This window comes from Anarhichas minor, unplaced genomic scaffold (genome assembly GCF_050575085.1).
Source record: "Anarhichas minor isolate MPS153535 unplaced genomic scaffold, ASM5057508v1 ptg000017l, whole genome shotgun sequence".
NCBI lineage: Eukaryota > Metazoa > Chordata > Actinopteri > Perciformes > Anarhichadidae > Anarhichas > Anarhichas minor.
In genome coordinates, this window is record NW_027466463.1 from 12377501 (window position 1) to 12399119 (window position 21619).

The 21619-nt window shown below is 41.2% G+C and overlaps 3 protein-coding genes across 4 annotated transcripts in view; 2 read left to right on the forward strand and 1 right to left on the reverse strand.

Moving 5' to 3' along the window:
- taco1 (translational activator of mitochondrially encoded cytochrome c oxidase I) overlaps nucleotides 1-496 on the reverse strand; it is a 2386-nt gene extending 1890 nt beyond the window's left edge. The window contains exon 1 of the mRNA XM_076093709.1: nucleotides 1-496. This exon is cut by the window's left edge and continues 72 nt beyond it. Coding sequence (XP_075949824.1) covers nucleotides 1-214 — 214 coding nt within the window. The 5' untranslated portion in view covers nucleotides 215-496.
- A 1558-nt stretch (nucleotides 497-2054) lies between these two features.
- pth3r (parathyroid hormone 3 receptor) lies at nucleotides 2055-10322 on the forward strand. The gene is made up of 13 exons (XM_076092868.1): nucleotides 2055-2208; nucleotides 4604-4709; nucleotides 5578-5688; nucleotides 5785-5909; nucleotides 6093-6184; nucleotides 6305-6458; nucleotides 7017-7170; nucleotides 7260-7320; nucleotides 7410-7476; nucleotides 7573-7667; nucleotides 7760-7901; nucleotides 8456-8497; nucleotides 8596-10322. The coding sequence occupies exons 1-13, from the start codon at nucleotides 2143-2145 to the stop codon at nucleotides 9082-9084; spliced, it is 1704 nt and encodes a 567-aa protein (XP_075948983.1). The 5' UTR covers nucleotides 2055-2142; the 3' UTR covers nucleotides 9085-10322.
- A 2677-nt stretch (nucleotides 10323-12999) lies between these two features.
- On the forward strand, nucleotides 13000-19509 carry rundc3ab (RUN domain containing 3Ab). 2 transcript variants are annotated; one of them, XM_076092991.1, is made up of 11 exons: nucleotides 13000-13106; nucleotides 16429-16584; nucleotides 16998-17115; nucleotides 17310-17395; nucleotides 17481-17570; nucleotides 17678-17758; nucleotides 17894-18059; nucleotides 18345-18502; nucleotides 18656-18775; nucleotides 19143-19243; nucleotides 19367-19509. In XM_076092991.1, exons 1-11 carry the CDS (start codon nucleotides 13000-13002, stop codon nucleotides 19507-19509), a joined length of 1326 nt encoding a protein of 441 aa, XP_075949106.1. The 2 variants fall into 2 exon arrangements, with proteins under 2 accessions (XP_075949106.1, XP_075949107.1); XM_076092992.1 differs by having other exon boundaries at nucleotides 16429-16544; nucleotides 16988-17115.
- Nucleotides 19510-21619: the final 2110 nt, after the last annotated feature.

Below are 21619 nucleotides of genomic sequence, written 5' to 3' on the forward strand. Positions count from 1 at the left end.
TAATGTGTTTCACCTTTGACCACTTGTTGTGTCCGGCACATAAGGCGGAGCACAGCTGCAGCGTCCTGACAGTGGAGGTCCTCCACGGCGGGTACAACACGCGTGAGGCCGGCGTTAGGACGCACTCCACCGGGGCCGGGAACCTGCCTAGGATCGCGACCGGTGTCCGGGGGCGCAGGGTCCGGAGAGCCCTCAGCACCGCCGCCCCCGCCATGCCCTTCACTCACACACACACACACACACACACACACACACACACACACACGCAACCAGAGTGTCAACCAACCCAATGTTACGGTAACCTGCCGTACATGTGGCGCAAAGTCTATTTTAAACTGTGAGCTTCCTTCTGCAGTTGAGGCCTTTAACTTTAGCGACCAGTCATTTTCATATGGATAAAGAGATTAAAGAGCCAGAAGTTCTCAAAGGTACAGTTTTGACAAGTCAGGAGAACACGCAGCTGCTGCTGTCCTTGTTGTGAAACCGGTACTTCCTGGTTGCGACGTCAGAAATGGGCCCTTCAAAGTAAAAGTCATATAAAGCAACACGCTTCAGTTTTGTACAAGGTAATGAAAACGTAATAGAACAGAATCTTTACTGTCGTATTTATTTAACCTGTGCAAAACCAATACATCTTAAAAAACGTTTATTATTATAATGACAACAGCAATATTATTTTTGCTATTATTACTAATATATTATTATTTTTTATTTTAAAATATCCTATATCAATACATGTTAATATTAAATAATATATACTATTATAGTATTTTGCTGGTGTTTGTCTTGTCTTTGTAATCTTATTATATATATATATATATATATATATATATATACTACTCCATACTAATATAGTATTATCTTAGTATTTGCTGCAAATACTAAATAATATTTAAATCTTAATATTTAAAATAAATATTGTATTAGTTTTAAAATATTAATTAAAAAAATTGGTTGATTGAAGCATTAGGTTTACAGATATTGTTAGTTACGGGTAACAATCATTCCAAGTCAAATATACACAAACTGTGCTAGCTCTTAATCTAATAAATGTTTTATCCCATACAGGTTTTCTGTTTATAAACTAGTCATTTTTTAACAATTTATTCTCATAAAGTCCTATAAGATTCCCCATAATTTGTAAATTGGACTGAATGAGGAAAATGTGTAATATATCCTGAACCGTAACCGGAAATCTCTTGGAGGACTCCTGGGTGTGTCTGGTTGAGATTGGGAACCACAACAGATTATCAGCTCACATGTTCAACAACTGATCCCAAAAATAACAGCAACACAAACCAAAACATTATTAATCTTTCCCTTACGATGTATATTCATTATATCTTCTAGTGTCAGGGAGGTCAGCACTAGAGATTATAGGTTGCATCTAATTGGCCCAAACAGCAGGCAGTGTGAATCTGGTCTTTCCCAGTGTCTTCTAAAATGTCCCAGCGTGGGAACGGGAGAAGAAATGTTGGTCTCTTGCCATGGGAACGAAGTTCATTAAATCATACCGCATCTATTTATAATGATGGAACATAATAATAATAATAGTCATGATCCAGCCTCTTGTCCAGGATTCAAAAAACAGGAACATACTGTTTGCGCTGAATTTCGGAAGAATCTGTGTGACCATCGCATGGTTACTGGATGGTAAGAGCTAAGACTACTCTGTCTGGAAGGAGATAAGAGCAAAACGACATCAACAGACAGGACGAACAGATACACAGACGGATGACCGCGGCAGAGGAGCACAAAGAGTTAAGTGAGATGAAGCCACAGCCAATCAAGGCCAACAGTCTCTGATAGACGACAGTCCAAAGAACTGTGAAAGGAGGAGATTTCATCCACAGTGCTCCCTCCTCCCTTCTCACAATACAGACTGACTTCTATGGTCTGTCTCAAACCTGATTAGTGATGTCCACTGGAGAGAGGAGACCTTTTTAAAACATCATTTCTGGATGTCAAAAGACCCCAAAGCTCAAGAAGATCCTAAAATGGACAGATGAAACACAAATAACTACAATCTGCAGGTAAAAAACAGCCCTTTGGGATACGAGTTCCTGCGATTCAACCCGAGGAGGATAAGATGATCTGATGGTGATTAAACGTCCTGTTTGAGTCGACAGTTATAAAGACGTGATGTTGTCTGCACAGGGAACCGGTGCATTGGCTGTATTCCACAGTGTCATACTAGTGACCGCACTGGTAAGTGTACTGTCTTTATCCTGTGTTTGGGTGATTGAGTTATTGATTACTTCTTTGATTAAATTCATCATAGATTGTCTACAAGAGTTTGCCAAGCTCTAAAGCCAAACAAGTTTTCTTCTATTTCGCTTTATAGTTTTAGTTTCTCAAGCCAAACATGAATATGTGCAACAATTCATTTTTTTTTTACGGTTTGTAATTTGTGCAAACATGTTCTCGTGGATCTTATTTGATTGGAATGATGATAGAAACATGAATCTTCTTATAATTATGGGGAAATCACCAGCTTAAACAATATGAACACAGCAGTAAGTCATTTCTCAGTCTCACAGTCCAGCGTAAACTTCTGAAGGGATGGTTTTTATGTTCTAAATTTAAACTTTTCACACAGAAGCATCATATCTTACACTATGATATGACACTGAGTCAGAAATAATGCTCCCATACTGCTGCACTTTGAGCCCAAATGTAGAAAAATGTCATGTATCTGTGACTTTCTTTGATCGTTTGAAGTTTGGACATAGATTAATCTTGTGCTTTGGGGAAATGTGCCAGCCATTGACCATAGATAGATGAGTGGTTCTTTATTTTTAACACATAAGGTGATATGGAATAACTTAGATTGTGTTCTTTGCAGCAGAAACCCTTCTTTAAAAGAACAGCAACGACTAATCATTAACAACATAACAGCTGATAGGATATTTTGCAAATTTGCCTTCAAAATCTCATGTCCAAATAGGAAAATTACTTTGAAAAAAAGTAGGGGATTGCAATGGCACACACATAAGGGAGCCTTCAATCTCCACCATCACAAATCCCATGTGGTCTGCTTTCTTTACCTCACAAACTACCATCAGCTCTGACCCCTTTAAGCTTTCACCCACTGAAGCATGACCCTCCTGCAGCTGACACTGACCACCGTCGCTTCTGAGCTCCGATCTCTTTGTCTTCCTCGGGTCGATCCTGAGTGTCGACCTCAGGCAGACTATACAACCTCCTGCTCAGTCATCCCGAAAATCACTTTACATGAAGCAAAGGACTGAGAGAGCAAATTCAATTATGACACAAAGGCGAGGAGATGTCTAAGCCTGATTGTTTTGTTAACACTCCCTGTCCATCAGCAGAAAACCCTCCTGTGCAAAGAAAAGTGAACGCCTTCTCCGTATTGACTTGCATTTATTGAATTATGAGGATGTTATGTTGAGGCAGAGACTTTGTTTGATAAAAAACTTGAACGGCTAATTGTGGTCATGAATAATCGGCGTGTGTTTAAAATGTGATTGCCAACACAGCCAGTGTTTCCACAATCCATTATACAACAAGTGGTTTGAGTGGTTCAATATGTCTGTATTGACTTTGGCTTTCCCTCCAAATACAAATCACTGTGATGACTGTTCAGCATTCTGAGTGCTACAATACTGGAAACACTGTTCTCCTATTGGCTGTTTATTTTAATGGCTTATGCCAAGAATGTTAGTTATCACATATCCATCGACATAAACGGTTCCAGTTGGGCTTTAGTCTGTTTAACGAGAGTGAGAAGTTTTCTTTATCTTGCCATGATGGCTGAGAGAAGCAGTGGTGGAAAAATATATTCAAGTAATAGTGCTTTAAGTATCAAGGGTAAAAGTTCTCAGGGATATATTATCATATATTATGAAATTGTTTATACCAATGGAACTTTTTTTACTACCTCTTCACCAACGTTTGCTCAGTTGTTTGTTTCTCTCTCTTTGTATCTTTCGGCCTAATCGCCTCTCTCACTGTCCTCTTCTGCCGGTCAAACACGTCTCGTGTGAGTTGTCTAGTAGCGAGTTTTGCTGCTCTGTTGTGAAAGGTACCCGGGAACACAAAGCTGCCTGTGTAGACCAGCTCTCACCAGCATGGCGTGCTGAGGACAAAGCCCCCATGTGGCCAGCGGCAGCCCCGGCGCTGGGAAAAAAAAAGAAAAGAGGGTTGGCGAGGGATCATGACATACCGCACCCTCACACAAATATTTCATAACACCTGGAGTTAGCGCATCAGATCCTTGGGAGGGTTTGTTGTTGACAGATCACCCAAGCTAGAAAGAGACTTCAGAGAGACTTTTAAAAGGGAAACTGTTAATGTCTTTTGGTACATTAATAGATAAATAAATGGTGTAGCTGCTCAGATGAGCTTAAGTTGCACTTTAGTCTTGTACAAATACTGAACAACCCAATCAAAGCATGGATACTTTTACATTCGTCCCAGGCGTTTTAGATTTATTTCAAGTAGCAGTTTTGTAAATTAACTGTGTATTTCAAGCCATATGCAACTACGAGAAGTTGCTGGTATCCCACACACAACACTATACTGCATGTCTCACATTCTTGTCTTAACAATTTGTCATCTCTCTCTTATCCGCCCTCTACAGATAGACTCTGATGATGTCATCACACGAGATGAGCAGATCTACGTTCTGATTGGTGCTCACGCCAAGTGTGAGAGGAGCATCCAGGCACATATGTCCCTGGTTAAAGGTCTGTGTGCAGCTCTTGATCATGTTATTCATTAAAAGTAGGGACGGGAGAGTGCTCCGTTTTGCTTAGTTATCCTGTCGTCAAAAGGTCACAGCGTGTGGAAGTCGACAGCTCTGTGTCCTGATCACGTTTTAAATAGTGTTAGCTAACTCCTAAAACTGTACAATAAACTGTATATATACTGATATTTGTACAATTTCCAGCACTGACTCTGTTCCATTGTGTCAGTGTGTTTTAGTCACATTTTATACATAATCCATCCATCAAATGTATTTTTATCTAAAAGTCAGGTAAAAAGTCAACATTGGGAATATGTTGATTTTGCCACCTGGGTAAACGAGTTGTTTTTCCCCTTTCAAAATCTCCCCCTATTATGGGAGTAAGGTCCTTTGAGCACATCCACTGTTAGTATTAAAAAAAAAACACGAGGTCAGAGAGTGCATGTCCAAAAACATAATCAGAAACCATATTTATTACATCAATTATTTTTTTTCAGGATCAGATATAACACCCATCCAATATCCTGCTGAGCAGTATCTCTGCGATTACAGAGTTGAATTTAGGTGCAGACAATAGCGGGGCATTTTTCATTCACATGATGACGTAGAAGCTGATGATAAATTGCTTCACTAATCTATCTGGAGGAGGAATTATATAAGATGGAGCCTCAGTCTGAAGACTGGTGAGGTATAAGAGAGGCTCAGTGAAATGCAGATCCACAATGACATCCCTGTCCATAGATATCACACAAAATACTGTGATGCAGATTATATTTTCTAAGCCAACAACTGGGCCTGTGCCATAGGGCACATAAGTCTGTAAGAAAGCTCAAACTATAGCTAACAGCTGTTTCCCATTATGTGTGAAGAAGGTGACTGCATCCCAGAGTGGGACGGGATCATCTGCTGGCCACGGAGCAGAGCGGGCCAGCTGGTGTCAGTGCTGTGTCCACAGTACATCTACGACTTCAATCACAGAGGTGGGAGAGCTCAAAAGACACTGTGCGTGAATTTGAAATGACACAAATTGTATCACAGACTGTTGTGCTAATGTTGTGCACGTGTCCTGCACTAAGGGCGAGCCTACCGCCAGTGTGACGCGTCAGGGAGCTGGGAGCAGGTGCCCAGTATCAACCGCACTTGGGCTAACTACACTGAGTGCACCACATACTTGACCTCCAACCACAGGAGCCAAGAGGAGGTACGCACACGTGTGTTTGTCTTGATGCGAATATACACACAGATGTGTTCGGTTCCTGATGTTTGCAGAATAATGCTGTTTAGCCTCTGTGTTCTGTTTCACCATGCTGACCTGCTGTTTTTCTGGTAACCAAAGTCTCGTGCATCTGCACACTCTAAGTATGTTTTTTTTTTGCCCCAGAAGGTGTTTGAGAGACTCCACCTCATGTACACTGTTGGCTACTCCATTTCTCTAGCATCGCTTTTGGTGGCAGTCTCCATCCTCTGCTATTTCAAGTAAGAAACTAAAATTATACGAACCATAACTCCACTTCAAAAGTATTGGCATTCATTTTCAGCTGTCTCCACCTTCAGTGATATGTACATAACTGAAAGAATTTGTCCATAATCTTTCAGGCGTCTCCACTGCACACGTAATTACATCCACATTCACCTCTTCACCTCCTTCATATGTCGAGCAGTCAGCATTTTTGTGAAGGACGCTGTGCTCCACTCCATATCTGAAGACAGAGAGGATGAGCCTGAGTTCACGACACAGAAGTCCCCTATGGTAAACAGTATGGTTCTATTTTCACAATCATGTATACTAGGTTTTATTTGAATTGTTTTCATAAACTTTTAACATCAAAACTGTATGTTGTTAGCACAGTAATGGTGGTCCACATTAGGGTGCAATACCAGCTCATGTTTTTGTACGTGAAATTACATTTAGTGTCTAATAAGATCTAGAGATGATACACTGTATGAGGTGTGTTTGAAAGAAATAGTTTGATATTTTTGGAAATATGTTCAATTGCTTTATCTGCCAGGCAACTGCACATTGTCACTTTTACAATTTAACATGCTAACTGTTGAGCTTCAGCAGTGCTGGTAGAGCCAGGCTAGCCGTTTCCCCCTGTTTCCAGTCTTTATGCTAAGCTAATCTAACTTGCTGCTGGCTGAGGCTTCATATTGACATTGTCATCTTCTTTCTCATCTTACTTTTGGTAAGAAAGCAAAAGCTAAATGTCTGACTATTCCCATAAGAAATAAAACATGAGCTAGTTCACTTTTCAGCAGTTTATGGCCTGTTTGAATGTTTCCTTTGTGTGCTGCTTTCTGATCTCAGGCTGGCTGTAAAGTTGCTGTTACGCTTTTCCTTTATTTCCTGGCAACCAATCATTACTGGATCCTGGTGGAGGGGTTGTATCTACATAGCCTCATCTTCATGGCCTTCCTTTCTGACAAGAACTACCTATGGGCGCTCACCATCATCGGTTGGGGTAAGCTGTATTGGGTCAGATACGCTGTTGTCGCATATAGAGCTAACAGTGAATTAAAAATATATTTTCTTTCTCTCCACTCATCTCAGGTGCTCCATCTGTGTTTGTGTCTGTTTGGGTCAGTGCTCGAGCATCGCTTGCAGACACACAGTGAGTCATGTGACGCATTTATTTGTCTAATATCAACATGACACGGGTATCACAAATGCTCACTTTAACTCTTCTGTCTCCTCTTTCAGATGTTGGGACATCAGTGCAGGAAACCTAAAGTGGATCTATCAAGTTCCCATTCTGGCTGCCATTGTTGTAAGTAACAAATGATACATGTTAATACTATGAAAGGATATTTGACACTTGGGTTGAATATAACATTGGCCTTACTTTACACCTCTGTCCCTGCAGGTGAATTTCCTCCTCTTCGTCAACATAATACGTGTACTGGCCTCTAAACTGTGGGAAACAAACACTGGTAAATTGGACCCTCGGAAGCAATATCGGTAATATTTATTTTCCTTGAGAATCTTTCAAATGATGCTACCATCCTTCGACAAGACAGTCTTACATGGATGTTTACGCCCTTAATCTGCAGGAAGCTGCTCAAGTCCACATTAGTCCTCATGCCCTTGTTTGGAGTTCACTACATGGTGTTCATGGCTCTTCCCTACACTGAGGTCACCGGGCTGCTGTGGCAGGTTCAAATGCATTATGAGATGTTCTTCAATTCATCCCAGGTCAGAAAACACATTTATAAACTCTGCAAGCAATAAGGTGATGTAAGGGTTAACTTAAACTAGCATTACTAACTTTTATGATAAAAGTAATAGCGAAAAAAAGTGCAAAATTCCAAAATTTGAATGGGTTTTCTGTTTGAGCTAAATTCCCAGAATTTATCATAACATATTTCAACAAATATGTGTGATCATAATCTTTTATACACTTAAAGCAATGGTTCAACATTTTGGGAAATACGCTTATTCACTTTCTTGAGAAGATTGATATAACTCTCATTTCCATGTTGAAAATGAACAAAGGGTTTAGAGTTTTTCATTAACTTTTCAGTAGAGAGCCAGGCTATGCTAAGCTAAGCTAACTGTCTGCAGGCTGTAGCTTCATATTTACTGTACAGACATGAGAGTAATGTGGATCTTCTCATCAAAATCTCGGCAAGAAAGCAAATAAGCGTATTGCAAAAAAAGAAGAAGTCCAAGTAGTTTTTCAGTGTCTAAATGCAATACAACATTTTGGTGAACTCGTTTTTAATAAAGTCTCAATTTCATTTTTCCAGGGCTTTTTTGTGGCCTTTATCTACTGTTTCTGCAACGGAGAGGTAATGAAGCCATCACTTAGTTTTAATTAAAGTGTGAACTCAAAACAAAAAAAAAAAGACAAACAACTTTCTGTTTGTCTCCCTCTTCTTGTTCTCAGGTGCAGGCAGAGGTAAAGAAGGCGTGGCTAAGACGCAGCATCGCGTTGGACATCAAACAGAAAACCAGGATGACCAGCAGCGGAGGCAGCTGTTACTACGGCGGCATGATGTCACACACCACTACCCACAGCGTCAGCTTGTCTGCTGCCAATCCCAGAGCTCTTTCCTTCACCGGAGCCGCCGTGGGCTCTGGTGGTGGTGCTGCCGTTGGAGGGTCAGGGGTCAGGCCGGCACGTCACGGCTCTTTCCACCCGCAATTCAGCCTGCCTGGATACGTGCCCGCTGATACTGAGACCTCCGGCCCCACACAGGAGGAGCTGGGTGTGAGGAAACCAGGGATGACAGAGTCTGGAGTTTTTGCCAGGCATGCCAGAGCAAGCAAGGGAAATCATGATACCGAAAGTCATGGAGCGTCTCCAGCCCAAACCACTGGAGCAGAAGATGGAGACGGCTGCTTATCTCCGAAAGAGGTGGAGACCGTCTTGTGATTGTTTTGATAAATATAGACAGATGAGCATAAATGAGGTACTGGACTCAAGGAAGATGATGAAAGGGATGAATTGTTCTGACTTCACCTGAGAGTGGTCATCTTTACAAGCCTCTATTTTGATTTCAATCAGGAGAGACTTCATGTGCACAACCGGAGGAGAACTGTGAATAGTGTTTAGAGATTAGACCCCATCGTAACTGTTCCACTTCTGTTTTGCTAAACCTGGCCAGTGAATATGATTGAGGTGAATGGGGTGGAGGAAGTGAATGAATGACGCATTAAAGTTAGTCTTCCTGACTGAACTTAAGCTGAGCTTCATCTACAAGACTGAGGAACTGCTAAACTAGACATTTCAAGCTACTTGTGTTGAGATTGCTTTGTCAACTTCTTTTAATTAAGAAAGAACTTTCAGTCTTAACTGATGAATTTCTTGTGTATCTATTTAATTTATGTCAGTGTACATCATACGAACATAAATATTTATATGCTTTCAATGAATGTGTAAGTCTTGTGAACAGACAGACTGAAGATAATCTGTGACGATGTGATGCTCCAGAGAATTCAGAACAGTCAAGGGACAGACCTGGATGTTTAAACAGGGAGACTTTTTTGTGGTGTGGATCTATCGACACATCTTTCCTGTGTTGTATTTTTCAAGGCCAGACTGGCTGACCCCAGTTCAAACTGCACTTGTGTGTGTGTGTGTGTGTGTGTGTGTGTGTGAATGGCCGCTGTCTATGAATCTGCTGTATCAATTTTGACCTCCATGCAAATCAGCCACACATTTATGATAGAGTAAGCAGGAGTTAGTGGTTACTTTAGCGAGCTAACTGTCCAAATTTGATCCTTTGTAACAGTCATTCGTGTCCAGACAGCGTGTCTAGACAGGTACGGTCTTTCTGCACCGTTGTTGTTGTCCATGTTGTCTGACAGGACCCTGGAGTCTGATGCATAAGCCTTTTGCACCTCGTGGGCTAAACACCAACCCTTTCCTCCGTGTAACCTCTGCCCCGAACAATTCACAACACCGTCCAGAATTTCACACTCTCCCCTCAGGCCTCGACTCGGAGCAGGAGGCACCTGAGCCGTTTGTATCGACCTCGAGCATGTGCGACAAACCTGCAGCACAAGCCACCAGTATTCACAAAGTAAACAGGCCGTGTAAATATTTCAGGACTGTTTAGGTGTCTGGAAATAGAGAGGCATGTACAGTGAAATAAAAGTGTATAAATGTTTTGGGAGTAGGCCTTGAGAGTTTTAATAAAGTGAATTAAATTAAACTGAACTAAACGGAATGGAGTTGATTTACTACTTCTTGGCTCTATGTCAGAAAAGTGTGTATTTTCAGGGCACACTCACTATTAATTAAAAAAAAAGTTTATCCGTGTGTGATGAAAACTGCTTCAACACAAAATTACACTCGCCTTTTAAGTGGTTATCAAATACTTTTATATTACAGCAACACAAATAACAACAGTAATGATAATAGAATAAGGCTAAATTAAGAATGGAGTCATTCATCATAGAGTTAACAATGGTCTCTTGGCACAGATATCAGATTCATCAATTTCATTTCCCTTTGCAGACTATCTCTATGAGTGGCTGGAGCAGAAGACGCGAGGGCTTTCTTTCGCGTCTCTGTCCGCACAGTGTGAGACCGACACTGAGTACAACAGATTTGTCCCCAATGTTACTGGACGCCAACAACGAAGACAATCAAGTTCAGTATGGTTCAATATGACAGTTGCACTCGGAAGAAAAAGACTCATCATCAAAGTTCTGAAATACATGAGCTTAGAATGACGTGAGGTCAGCAGAAGAAAATGACTTCTAGCTGCTTATATCTAATGTTAGCACTGGAAAACACAACATCAATATTTTTATTGATGTTATGTTGAGAAAAATATTGGCTCTTTGCCAATGCTGCTTTAAATTTTGACGAATCTTTTTTTTTTCTATCTCTTGTGAGCCCCCAGACATATGGAAGTGCGATAGACTTCCCCTTTAAGTTATAAGGGAAGATACCAAAGCTCTGCCCCCTGTTGCAAAAAATATAAGCATTGCAAATTAAAATGTCCTCGCTGGTTTTTGCCACAAAAAAAGTCAAATGAAATGGAACAAATTATCAAGCAATAGTTTCCACGTCTATGTGCATTGTTTTTGACATTCAGACAATGTAGATCCTTTAAACACGCAGGGAGACGAGGGTGGAAAGAACACATGACCCTTTCAGACCCTTAATACATACAGTCAATGCAAGACATTAAAATAATGCACAAACATTTTAGAACAGAGTTTGACTTGTTTATCATTGTTTTTCAGGACATTTGAAGTACATAAAGTGCGTTATTGTGATACTGAAGGGGATGACATTAGTTTGCTAGTTTGTTATCATGAACATTATACTCCGAGCATGGACTTATAAGACACCAATCGTTGCAGGGGTGTCACTGTCCGACAAGAACAGAACTTCCTTTATATAACAGTACATTGCGAACAAAGAACTTTGTCTCCAGTCCAAAGCTCGGAAAATAAAATCTGCCAAAAATCAGGTGCCTTTTTAATGTTCACCCAACCAGAAAAAACTCATCAGAAATGATATTATCAAAAGCTTGAGCCCATACATCATTATATATTGAGCAATAAAACCGTTATCACATTTTAAATCTGCTCAGGGAAACCAAACCAAAATACCGGTGTCTCTGCATATTACATCTCTTTACTCCTAAATCTCATTTTAGATCACAGATTATAGTTGAACATTTCACAGCTCTGGTGTCAAAACACAATATGAAGCATTCAAACATACGGAGCACCAGACACATATATGCATGAGTGATTGCTCCTGCACCGCAGGACAAAAAGCCCAACCCCCACCCAGCAACGTGTGGTGGCAACCAGCTGTCAGTTCATTAGAGAGGAGAGGTTGGGGACCAAAGGGTCACCATTTGATGCCACTTGAATCAGTTCAGTTGGCTATTTTGAAAACAGGATGTTGTCTCACGATAATCTTTCCGCTAACTTTGCAAAGTCCTTCGCTCGCTCCCGATCTGTGCCGTTTGAATGCGTTTACCGTGAATTTCAGCATATAGGCGCACTAAAATGTAAGTGTCTGCTGGGTTGACCACGGAGATCCGAGTGTCTGCTGACCTGACCGTAGTCAGGAGACGGCAAAAGAAGGGAGGGAGGAGAGTGAAGGGGAGCCTGAGCGGAAATTACAGGAGGAGGAAATGATCCAGCATGATGACTGTGGTGGTGCTGCTGGAGGTGATGATATCACTGGCATTGTACTGTAAAACCATTTACAGACTCTGTTGTTGAACAAGAAATGTAAATATTTAGCACTTGGTTATTAAACTAAATATCGGCCAGGTCAATGTATGTCAAATATATTTTATTTGCATAACATTGAAGTCCTACATGGAGAATAAAAATGTCAACGCTGTGTTTTAAAGCAGGAAACTATACCCTAAAAATGTGGATGTGTCACTCAAAACACTGAGGTGATTCGTCATGTTCAGTCATGATGAGAGCTGACCCAGTGACGTCATGATGAAGTCAAAAAGTAGGCGGGGAGAGAGAGAAAGAGAGAGAGAGAGAGAGAGAGAGAGAGAGAGAGAGAGAGAGAGAGAGAGAGAGAGAGAGAGAGAGAGAGAGAGAGAGAGAGAGAGAGAGAGAGAGAGAGAGAGAGAGAGAGATGTAATTCGGTCCTCTGTGTATAAGAGTAATAATAATAATGTATCTGATGTCCGAAGCTCTGTATCCTCCGCCGTAAGATAAAGTACCAGCGCCGGCTGTCAGCGGCTCTGGTGCGGCCCGGCAGCATCCTCTCTGGCGTCCGGGAGTGAATGAGGAGGGCCGGTGGCCGACAGGGAGCGGTCCTTTGAATTTCAGGGCTGCCTCCTCCTCCTGGATGGAGCCCGGCTGTGTGCAGGCAGCGATGGCAATGGGAGATGTCTCGAAAAAAGCGTCGGTTCGGAACGTGGCGGTGGAGCGAAAAAACCTCATCACCGTCTGCAGGTCGGTTTATTTTTATGGTTTAAGTGCATGTGCTCTGATATGAGTGGAGGATTTAATAGGTTAATGGTATTTATTATCTGTAGCAAGTGGGCATGTGTTATATGTTGTCTTTGGCTTTGGTGGTGTTTTTATTCTTACCACAGATAATAAACGCACATAAGACATATTTTGACATGCACGCTTACGTCATCCTCATAATAAGTCATTTTAATGAACTCTGTACCGACAGTGGGCCTGGACATATGAAGACCTTTCCATACAAACATTTATTTTTATTTTTATTTAATATACACAATCAGACAATCCACAGACTGGGCTCTCTGTGTGAGTTTAGCAGTGTCATCTTTGTCAGTGCGGCTTACCCCCCACCCCTGCCCCCCCCCCCCCCCCCCCCCCCCTGCGCTGATGGCGTGGATGCTATGACGACAACCTTCCTGGGGCAAGGACTAGCTGGCACCCAAGGGAGGCAGGGCGGGGAGACAGGGGGCTGTACATCAAGTCCTGATTGGACTTTGTTGGGTTTTTGAATGAGGGTTTGAACTAATATTGCCCTTTGACAAAGCTTGAACCCAAAGAGACATTAACATACTACATTCATGCTATATACAGTGTATGCAAAGACACAAACTATTACTACTGTGTTTACATTCATTTATTCTACAACTTACTGAGGAGACTTTGAGGAAAATAAAACTTCTGTCAGATCCAGAGATGCTGTCTGTAGTTGAGTCATATTTAAAATGTAAACAGCCACAGTTAAAGTCACATTTAAAGCTGCTATAATTCATGTTTTTATAATAACAATGGATCAAATGATGCGTAATGTGAAGGGGGTCACTTGTAGTGATGAACCCGGAGACTTGGCAGTTTCAGCTCGTTGCTTTGATTTACTGGCCCTCAACTTTAGAATACTGTTTTGGTTCACTCTCACAGTCGTGACTCATAGTGTCATATAGGTGCAGACCGCTGGTTTCAGATAAATGGCTCTAAAATGGCTCAGCAAAAAATGACAGACAGTTAGTTACTAGCTAGTGAATATAATGGATCATTTAGCAGCCAATGAGCCAGATATTTCCCTCAGGAGACTAAAATCAGAGCTAAAAGAGGAGCAAATAGAACTTCCATTTATTGCAGGTTTAAATAAACATAAATCATGTCTCGTACACTTTGTGGCAATCAGCCTACTTGCTGATTTATTAAATGGTACATGGTTATTTATGAAACAGATGTATAGCCTGCACTGTAGTGATAGATTCAATTAGATTTAGGCTTTTTCAAAACCAAGGTGCCGCTGAGCTTGGCAGTAAAATAAAAAGACAATACAAGCAGGATCTAATTCAGATTAAATAACCTCTTTTGATACAAAGATAATCAATGTTAGACACCTTAAAGAAATGTTGCTATAATGATATAGTCATTAATTAATTGTAAAAGCGCAGTTAATGACTAAACCCTGGCTTTAGGTTCATGCTCTGTCTCTAAATATTGTTGCTTGTTCTTCCAAGATTCAAGTCATTGATGTTCACGTCAAAGTCAAAGTCAAATAACTCATATCGGTTTCATGGGTCTATTTTAAGCCCAAGTCATGTGACTTCAGTCCACGGACTGGACATGTGGACTCCAGTCACATGTCCAGTCATACATTATGTTCTTGTATGTCAAACCACACATATTCACATACCTGGTGCAGGTGAACAAGACTGCACCTCCGCTGAGCCACTGACAAGCTTATCTGGGTCAAGTCAGGTCCCTGTTGTCTGTAATACGGTGAAAACACGGGGGATTGTGCAGCCAATTATTGTCCAGTATCTGGCCACAGTCAGAGCAGCTGAATGAGGCATTGTTGCCTCTGGAACAATAGGGGGTGAAATCACTTGGCTCAATGGCCTGTTTGCATTGTCTTACGGACACACGCGCAAAAACAAGCAAACTGACAGTGTGTACCGTAAAATGCGTTTTACTAAGAAGTCAGCCAAACATGAGCACTCTCTATATCAGAAGTAGTGTCTCTCCATCTACTGCAGAGGTCATGTCGACCAGGGCTGTGGTCCATATTGCCCCTGTCACCCCACTGCAGGGGTGCAGACTCAAGTCACATGACTTGAACTCAAGTGCACTTTAGACTCGACTTGACAAAATCAAAAAAGACTTGCAACTCAATTTGGACTTTAACACCAATGACTGCTGACTTCACTTGGACTTGAGCCTTTTGACTTAAAAATACTTGATACCTTCCCCAAAGCCTAAAGATGAAAAAGTATGTTGTTTAAAAAGTCAGACTTGGAATTTGACTCGGGACTTGACTTAGGACTTGAGATTTACTTGTGACTTGCAAAACAGTGGCTTGGGGGCACCTCTGCCCCACAGCATCTCCTTGTCACTGGACAAATAGCATTTGGCAGGTGTTCTTCCAGCAAATGGACCTGCTGAATTATTTAGTCTCCCGGAAAATATTAAGTGGATTGGTCATTTCAGCAGAAGGATAATGTTCCCTTAAATAAACAGAATGGGTTGTTTATATGTAATGGCAGGAGGTCACCCCTTTAAATATGCAGGTACATTTTTACACTAAAATCCATTAGTTATTTATAATATCTAGCTGTGCTAGCCATCTATGAATGGCAATGTTGGTCACTCGGTCCACCACTTTGGTCCAGAATGAAATATTTCAACAGCTGAATTTGTTACAGACATAAATGCTGCTCAAAATTTCAGTTTGTGACCAAATGCTTTTGACAGTTGTTATGCTTCAAACTGTTTGTCCTGGGATATTTGGCTGAATTTGTTTTCCCAATTTATGAATATACTCAAAGTGTAAACCATATACAGCGAAGTGCATCATAAGAGCTGGCATCTTTATAACTTTGAAGGCATTACATCAGACTAGAGTCGTAAGTTCAAGCTCTCCAGTTACAAGTAAACTGAGTTGTTGGTTCTTCCTGAAAGCTTTTCATGAACTGCTTCCTTGCAGTAAATGGGTGAGTCAGCCGGATATGGATAATAGAGTGTGACTGTGGGCTGAAATCAATATCGACAAGAAAATATATGGGATAAACACATAGTTTGTATTTAACGTAGGTGCTGATTTAGATGCTTTTGATGTTATTTCACTTTCTTTCACTGTATTCATTATTCCTTACATGGACTTATGTGATTTCTTTTCATCCAGTAGCGATTCCAAAAAGTTAAATTATAGTTTGATCCATGAGGTGTTCCTCCAACATTAAACAAAGAAAGCAGTAATCCAATAATCTGTTCACTGACCCATGATGACTTTATTACTGGCAACCAAACTCTTTGCTTAAATCTTCTCTTTCTCTAGGTTTTCGGTAAAGACGCTGTTAGAGAAATACACAGCCGAGCCAATAGATGATTCCTCTGAGGAGTTCATCAATTTCGCAGCCATCCTTGAACACATCCTCAGCCACCGTTTCAAAGGTAATGAGCCGACAGGGAATTTGTCTGGGATTGACTGCATGTTAAAGAAACTCAAAAAAAACATACTCAAATGCTCTTATAGATGATGGAATTTTAGAAGACAATAAAGTATCCATACTAACTTTGTCAATATTCAAAATAAAAAAAAGGAAATGAAGAAGTGATTTGTCATTTAACATTAAGTAGAATACATTTAATTATCTCTCTCGACATTAATATTTTCTCTTTGCCTTTAAAAAAAAGTGCATAAAACAAATAATCTTTTTAAAATGGCAACAAGGTTGTTTTGATCAAACACGGTGGGCTTCCTCTCATACTGTAGCTGCCCAAGACTCCACCCTCTGTCATCTGAAAGAAATACACACGTTACATATGTCGACAGCTTAGTTCAACATATCAATACAACATAATATAACAATGTTCATGTGTTCACTGTCTTTTAGGCTCCGGCAGCTGGTTTGATGGTCAGAGGAGTTACTGGGACTACGTCCGTCTGTCCTGCGCTAAAGTCCCCAACAGCTGCATCGGCAGCATTGAGAACATGGAGAACATCAGCACCTCACGAGCCAAGGCAAGTTGTATAAACACACACAGTAATAATGGTCATAGAAAACTGAGAGGATATGCACACCTATTTCAGTCATTGAGCGTATTCAGTCACTTTCTGTGTTATAGTGGGGGTAGTGAAGATTTAAAAAAATATATATATATAATGGTCAAAATGTGTGTGTGTTCATTTCTTAACACCTTTTGCGACTCCTTCAGGGGCGAGCCTGGATAAGAGTTGCCCTGATGGAGAAGAGGCTGTCTGAATACATCGCTACTGCTCTGAGGGACAGCAGAACGACCAGGTTGGAGGCCACGCCCGCACCTAACTATACGCCATCCCGACTAGAACCATGTTCTCACCTGCTTGTGCTTGTCTCTGTGCTTTAGGAGGTTCTATGCAGAGGGAGCCATCGTGTTAAGAGAAGAAGCCACTGTCCTAACAGGGATGCTCATAGGTCTCGGAGCCATAGACTTCAGGTGAGGGGACTTGACCTGTATTCTAGGACATCTTATGCATCACACTGATTGTTTTAGACAGATATGCATATTTCTTGACTTATATCTGTGTGGTTTCACCTCCATAGTTTCTGTCTGAAAGGGGAGGCCTTGGATGGGAAATGTTCTGCAGTGATTGACTACACACCGTACTTGAAATTCACACAAAGGTATGTCCAATGACACTGCGAAGAAAAAGCTTTATCACAAGAGATTTATTCTCCTCGTACCTTAAATACTTGGAAACAGAATACACTTTGATGCTGAGGGCTTGAAAATAAATAATTTGACTGTGCCTGTTGTAGCTATGATTACCTGAGTGATGATGACGATCAGCAGAGTGTTGAAAGCAGCACAAGCGACGACAGCGTCCCCGAACACCCCTACATCCCTCTGGTCACAGACGAGGAGAGCTGGAGCACAAAGTGCCGCAAGATGGAGCAGAGGTTCAAGATTGTCAATGCTCAAAAGGTGTGCAGCCATATTTTTTTGTGTTTGAAAATACACAGGATTGTATTGCTTGAAGAAACTGTGTTTAAAAAGGTGTTAGTTAGTGTTATATGGTTAACATGGCATGTCAACTTTGAGTGTTTTTTGTGTTTACTGCAGAGGGTTGAGGAAAAGTGGGCACACCCCAAACTACGACATCACAAAATAATTTCTATAATACGCTGATCATCTCAGATGGACAATGTCTAATATGAGTGTCCAAGGGGTGGATATTTCCTTTCACTCAGTGTGGATGTGCGTTATCAGGGTTACCTGGAGGAGCTTGTGCGCCTGCGTGAGTCCCAGCTGAAGAGCACAGAAACAGAGAACAAGAAGCTAAAGGCCCGACTGGAGGAGCTACAGAGCCACAGCACACAGGAGAAGAAGGAACTGGAGTCCATAGTCCTGGAGCTTCAGGAGCAGCTGTGAGTGATGTGTAGACAGAGGGTGGTGTGCCACGCTTAAAACCACTGAATATAATACGTGTTTTCATTGGTTTAGTTGAAGGTTTTGACGTGTCTGTACAGGCCAGGATTTGATTGCTTCTTAGTAATATATTGTATCCTCGTGTTCGTCAGGACAAGCTTGATTCCCTGTGACTCCAAACACCTGGCCAAACACCTTTCAATCCCTTTGGTCAACCAGTGGCCGGCGCTGCAGCCATACAACAGCCAAGACGACGTCAAGCTGTTCCGCAGGTTCGTGTAACAGAACTTACATGCACACCACACTCTGCGTTATATCATCAACAAGCATTTTTGATTGAAGATAATATTTAGTTATATTGACAAGGATGACGAGCAATATGGCTATATCCTGCTTCTGTATGGATCGTATATATTTATATATATGAAAAACAATTTCTTAGGATAACTGACATACACAACAGAAATATACTGTACATTTGCACACTTTTAATTTAACAATCAACTCTGGAAACATAATACATGCCAATATGTACCACAATCCCCCTCACACACACACACACACACACACACACAATTTTCCTGGCTGCTCTCATGCTGTCTTGTTACCTCCTTAATTTGTCCTTGTGTTGATCTTTAGGAGGAGTTTCCCCAGCACAGAGCTGCTGTCAGTAGAAATCAGCCTGGATTCAGACTCTCAGAGGACTGAGGGGAGACAGAATGGAGGAGCCTGGAGCACAGGTGACATTTTGCACAATAGGTTCTGATAAGATAATAAGTGAGTAAACACACACACATATACACACACACACACACACACACTTGATTTGACGCACTTTTTGTATGACTGTCCCACCCCTTCAGAAAAGAACTACACTCCCTCCATGATGGGCCTCTGTGGGTCCTTGGCCTCCCTCCGGAGCTGCAAGTCTCTGGCTAGCCTCAAGTCCAGCGAGTGCCTGGTCAACATCAGCACAGAGAGCAGTCCTGCCCTCTCTCCCAGCTAGGGGGCGCCAAAGATGCACTGCCAACAACTTAACTGACACTGAGACAATTCAACGTGAATACAAAAAGACTGCTTTTGCGAGGTGGACAAATGCTCTCTTATGTGGCCCTTATGTGAGTCCCTTTACCTTTACGCTCTGAGCCTGGCGCTGTCTTAACTTTTAAGCATTTGTTAAAAAAGAGTAGCTTCCCTGTCTGGGACTGTCCAACAAAGATGCAGGAAGAGCTGCTTTACTGCCCGACGGCCTCCTGCAGTTTCACTCTCTCTAATTGTCTTGACATGATTAAGTCTCCTGGAATGCAAACATCATGAAGCTTGATTTTGTGCAATTACAGTCACAGCTGTACTGGTCACATTCATACTCACTGTAGGGTTGTCCTGTATGTACTTGTCCATTTGTCTGTGTCTTATCAGTCTGTTCGTGTATCTTATTATGCCTCTTGCATAATACTGGCAGCGCAGGGTGGATGAGCTGTTATAATCTTTTAGGGAACAGAAACAATGGTTTGCCATATTATATTACACTATTACGAGAGAGATAAAAAAAAAGAGAGGCTTGTACTGTGCTGAGTGGCCCAGAGGGATTTATGATGAAGATTATTTGGAATTAACAGAAGAAGCTTTGTGATATTTGGATAAATGATAGGCCTTTTTCAATCAGACAGTAGGTTAGACACAGATTTTAGGATGTGACACTGTCAGGCTACAAAGGTTTGCAGAGCCATTACAATGTGAACATTAAAAGCAGACTTAATATCTATTGCATACAAATGCAAAAGTGTATTATGACTATGCAGAATGAGTGTCTTCATTGTCTTTTTCTACAAACCTGGCTTGATAGAGTAGTTTTAGCAGGAGAGAAATAGTGAATGTGCGACGTGTGAGCGTTTGTCATTTTAATTTTTGGCTCTTTTTTTCCTCTGTTCTTTTTTGTATTTGAATTAATTTCATGACATACTTGCTTGTATCATTTACCGTCATGTAAATTGCAATCTTATGAATTGCTGTTGAAAGTTGGGATATATTGTCTCATTTAAAAACTGCAATAAAACTGCCTTTTTTTGAAACATTAAATGTTGGTAAATGCAATGGATGTGCATGTTCGGGGGGTTTGCGCTGTAGCGATGGTAATGTCAGCTGGTCGGTTCACCACTTTGGTCCAGAACATCTCAACAACTATTGGGTGTGTTGCCATGAAATTTTACAGTCATTCATGTTCCCCACAAAATGTATTCTGTTGACTTTTCCAATAGCGCTGTTGACACTGTCAATTTGTGCTTTCATTTAACCCTGTGTCCAAATACGTGTAAAACGAATGACATCCATGGTCCCCAGAGGATGAATCCTAATGGCTTTCATGATTCCCTGACTTTTCCACCGCAAGCAGGTCAAAGTTTTCACTTAGTGAAATATCACATCTACAACTGACTTTCATTTTCCCAGGTCTTTTTCCTATAGCGCCGCCATGAGGTTGAATTTTGTCAAGAACTGTTTTACGCTACCAGCATAACTAATCACCATTCCATCAGCCTCAGCCGCACTCTGTGTTTAGTGTTAATTCGTAAATGTTAGCCTGCCAACACGCGAAACTAAGATGGAAAACACAGTGAAGTTTAAACCAACAAAACATCTCGATCTACGTTAGCATTGTCGTTGTGAGCATGTTAGCACGATGAGGTTAGCATGTAACACATGGAGCTGTAGACTCTTAGTCTTGTTCGTTCATGAATTGCCTCCACATTTACAGTCAACAGCATCATTTTCTTGCAAGTCTTGACATTTTGCCGCTCAGAAACTGCAGTGTCAATTCATTACTAACCTGATCAGACACAAAAAACGAATGTGAAGCAAAATAGAATTGGCTCTAAATGAACAGCTGACATCACAACAATTTAACTTACTGTATGTCCAAGAAACCGGACACACGCTCTCTCCCCCTGTGCAGAGGTCACTTTTTGTTTTCATGCCCTCCTTTTAGCTTAACTTTGTGAAGCCGGACATTGTCTCTCCTTAAATGGGTCTGAAATATCTTATGCGAGGTCATAGGTTAGGATCATTCATTCATTAACACAGACAAATACACGGAGCTAAACAAACAGCAGCTGAAGGTC

Coding starts and splice junctions, on each gene's coding strand:
- pth3r (XM_076092868.1), top strand. CDS start 2,143: ATGTTGTCTGCACAGGGAACCGGTGCATTGGCTGTATTCCACAGTGTC. Junction 5,910..6,092: donor ACCACAGGAGCCAAGAGGAG/GTACGCACACGT, acceptor TTGCCCCAGAAG/GTGTTTGAGAGACTCCACCT. Junction 7,171..7,259: donor GCTCACCATCATCGGTTGGG/GTAAGCTGTATT, acceptor CACTCATCTCAG/GTGCTCCATCTGTGTTTGTG.
- rundc3ab (XM_076092991.1), top strand. CDS start 13,000: ATGGAGCCCGGCTGTGTGCAGGCAGCGATGGCAATGGGAGATGTCTCG. Junction 16,585..16,997: donor TTGTCTGGGATTGACTGCAT/GTTAAAGAAACT, acceptor AGGCTCCGGCAG/CTGGTTTGATGGTCAGAGGA. Junction 17,396..17,480: donor AGGGACAGCAGAACGACCAG/GTTGGAGGCCAC, acceptor TCTGTGCTTTAG/GAGGTTCTATGCAGAGGGAG.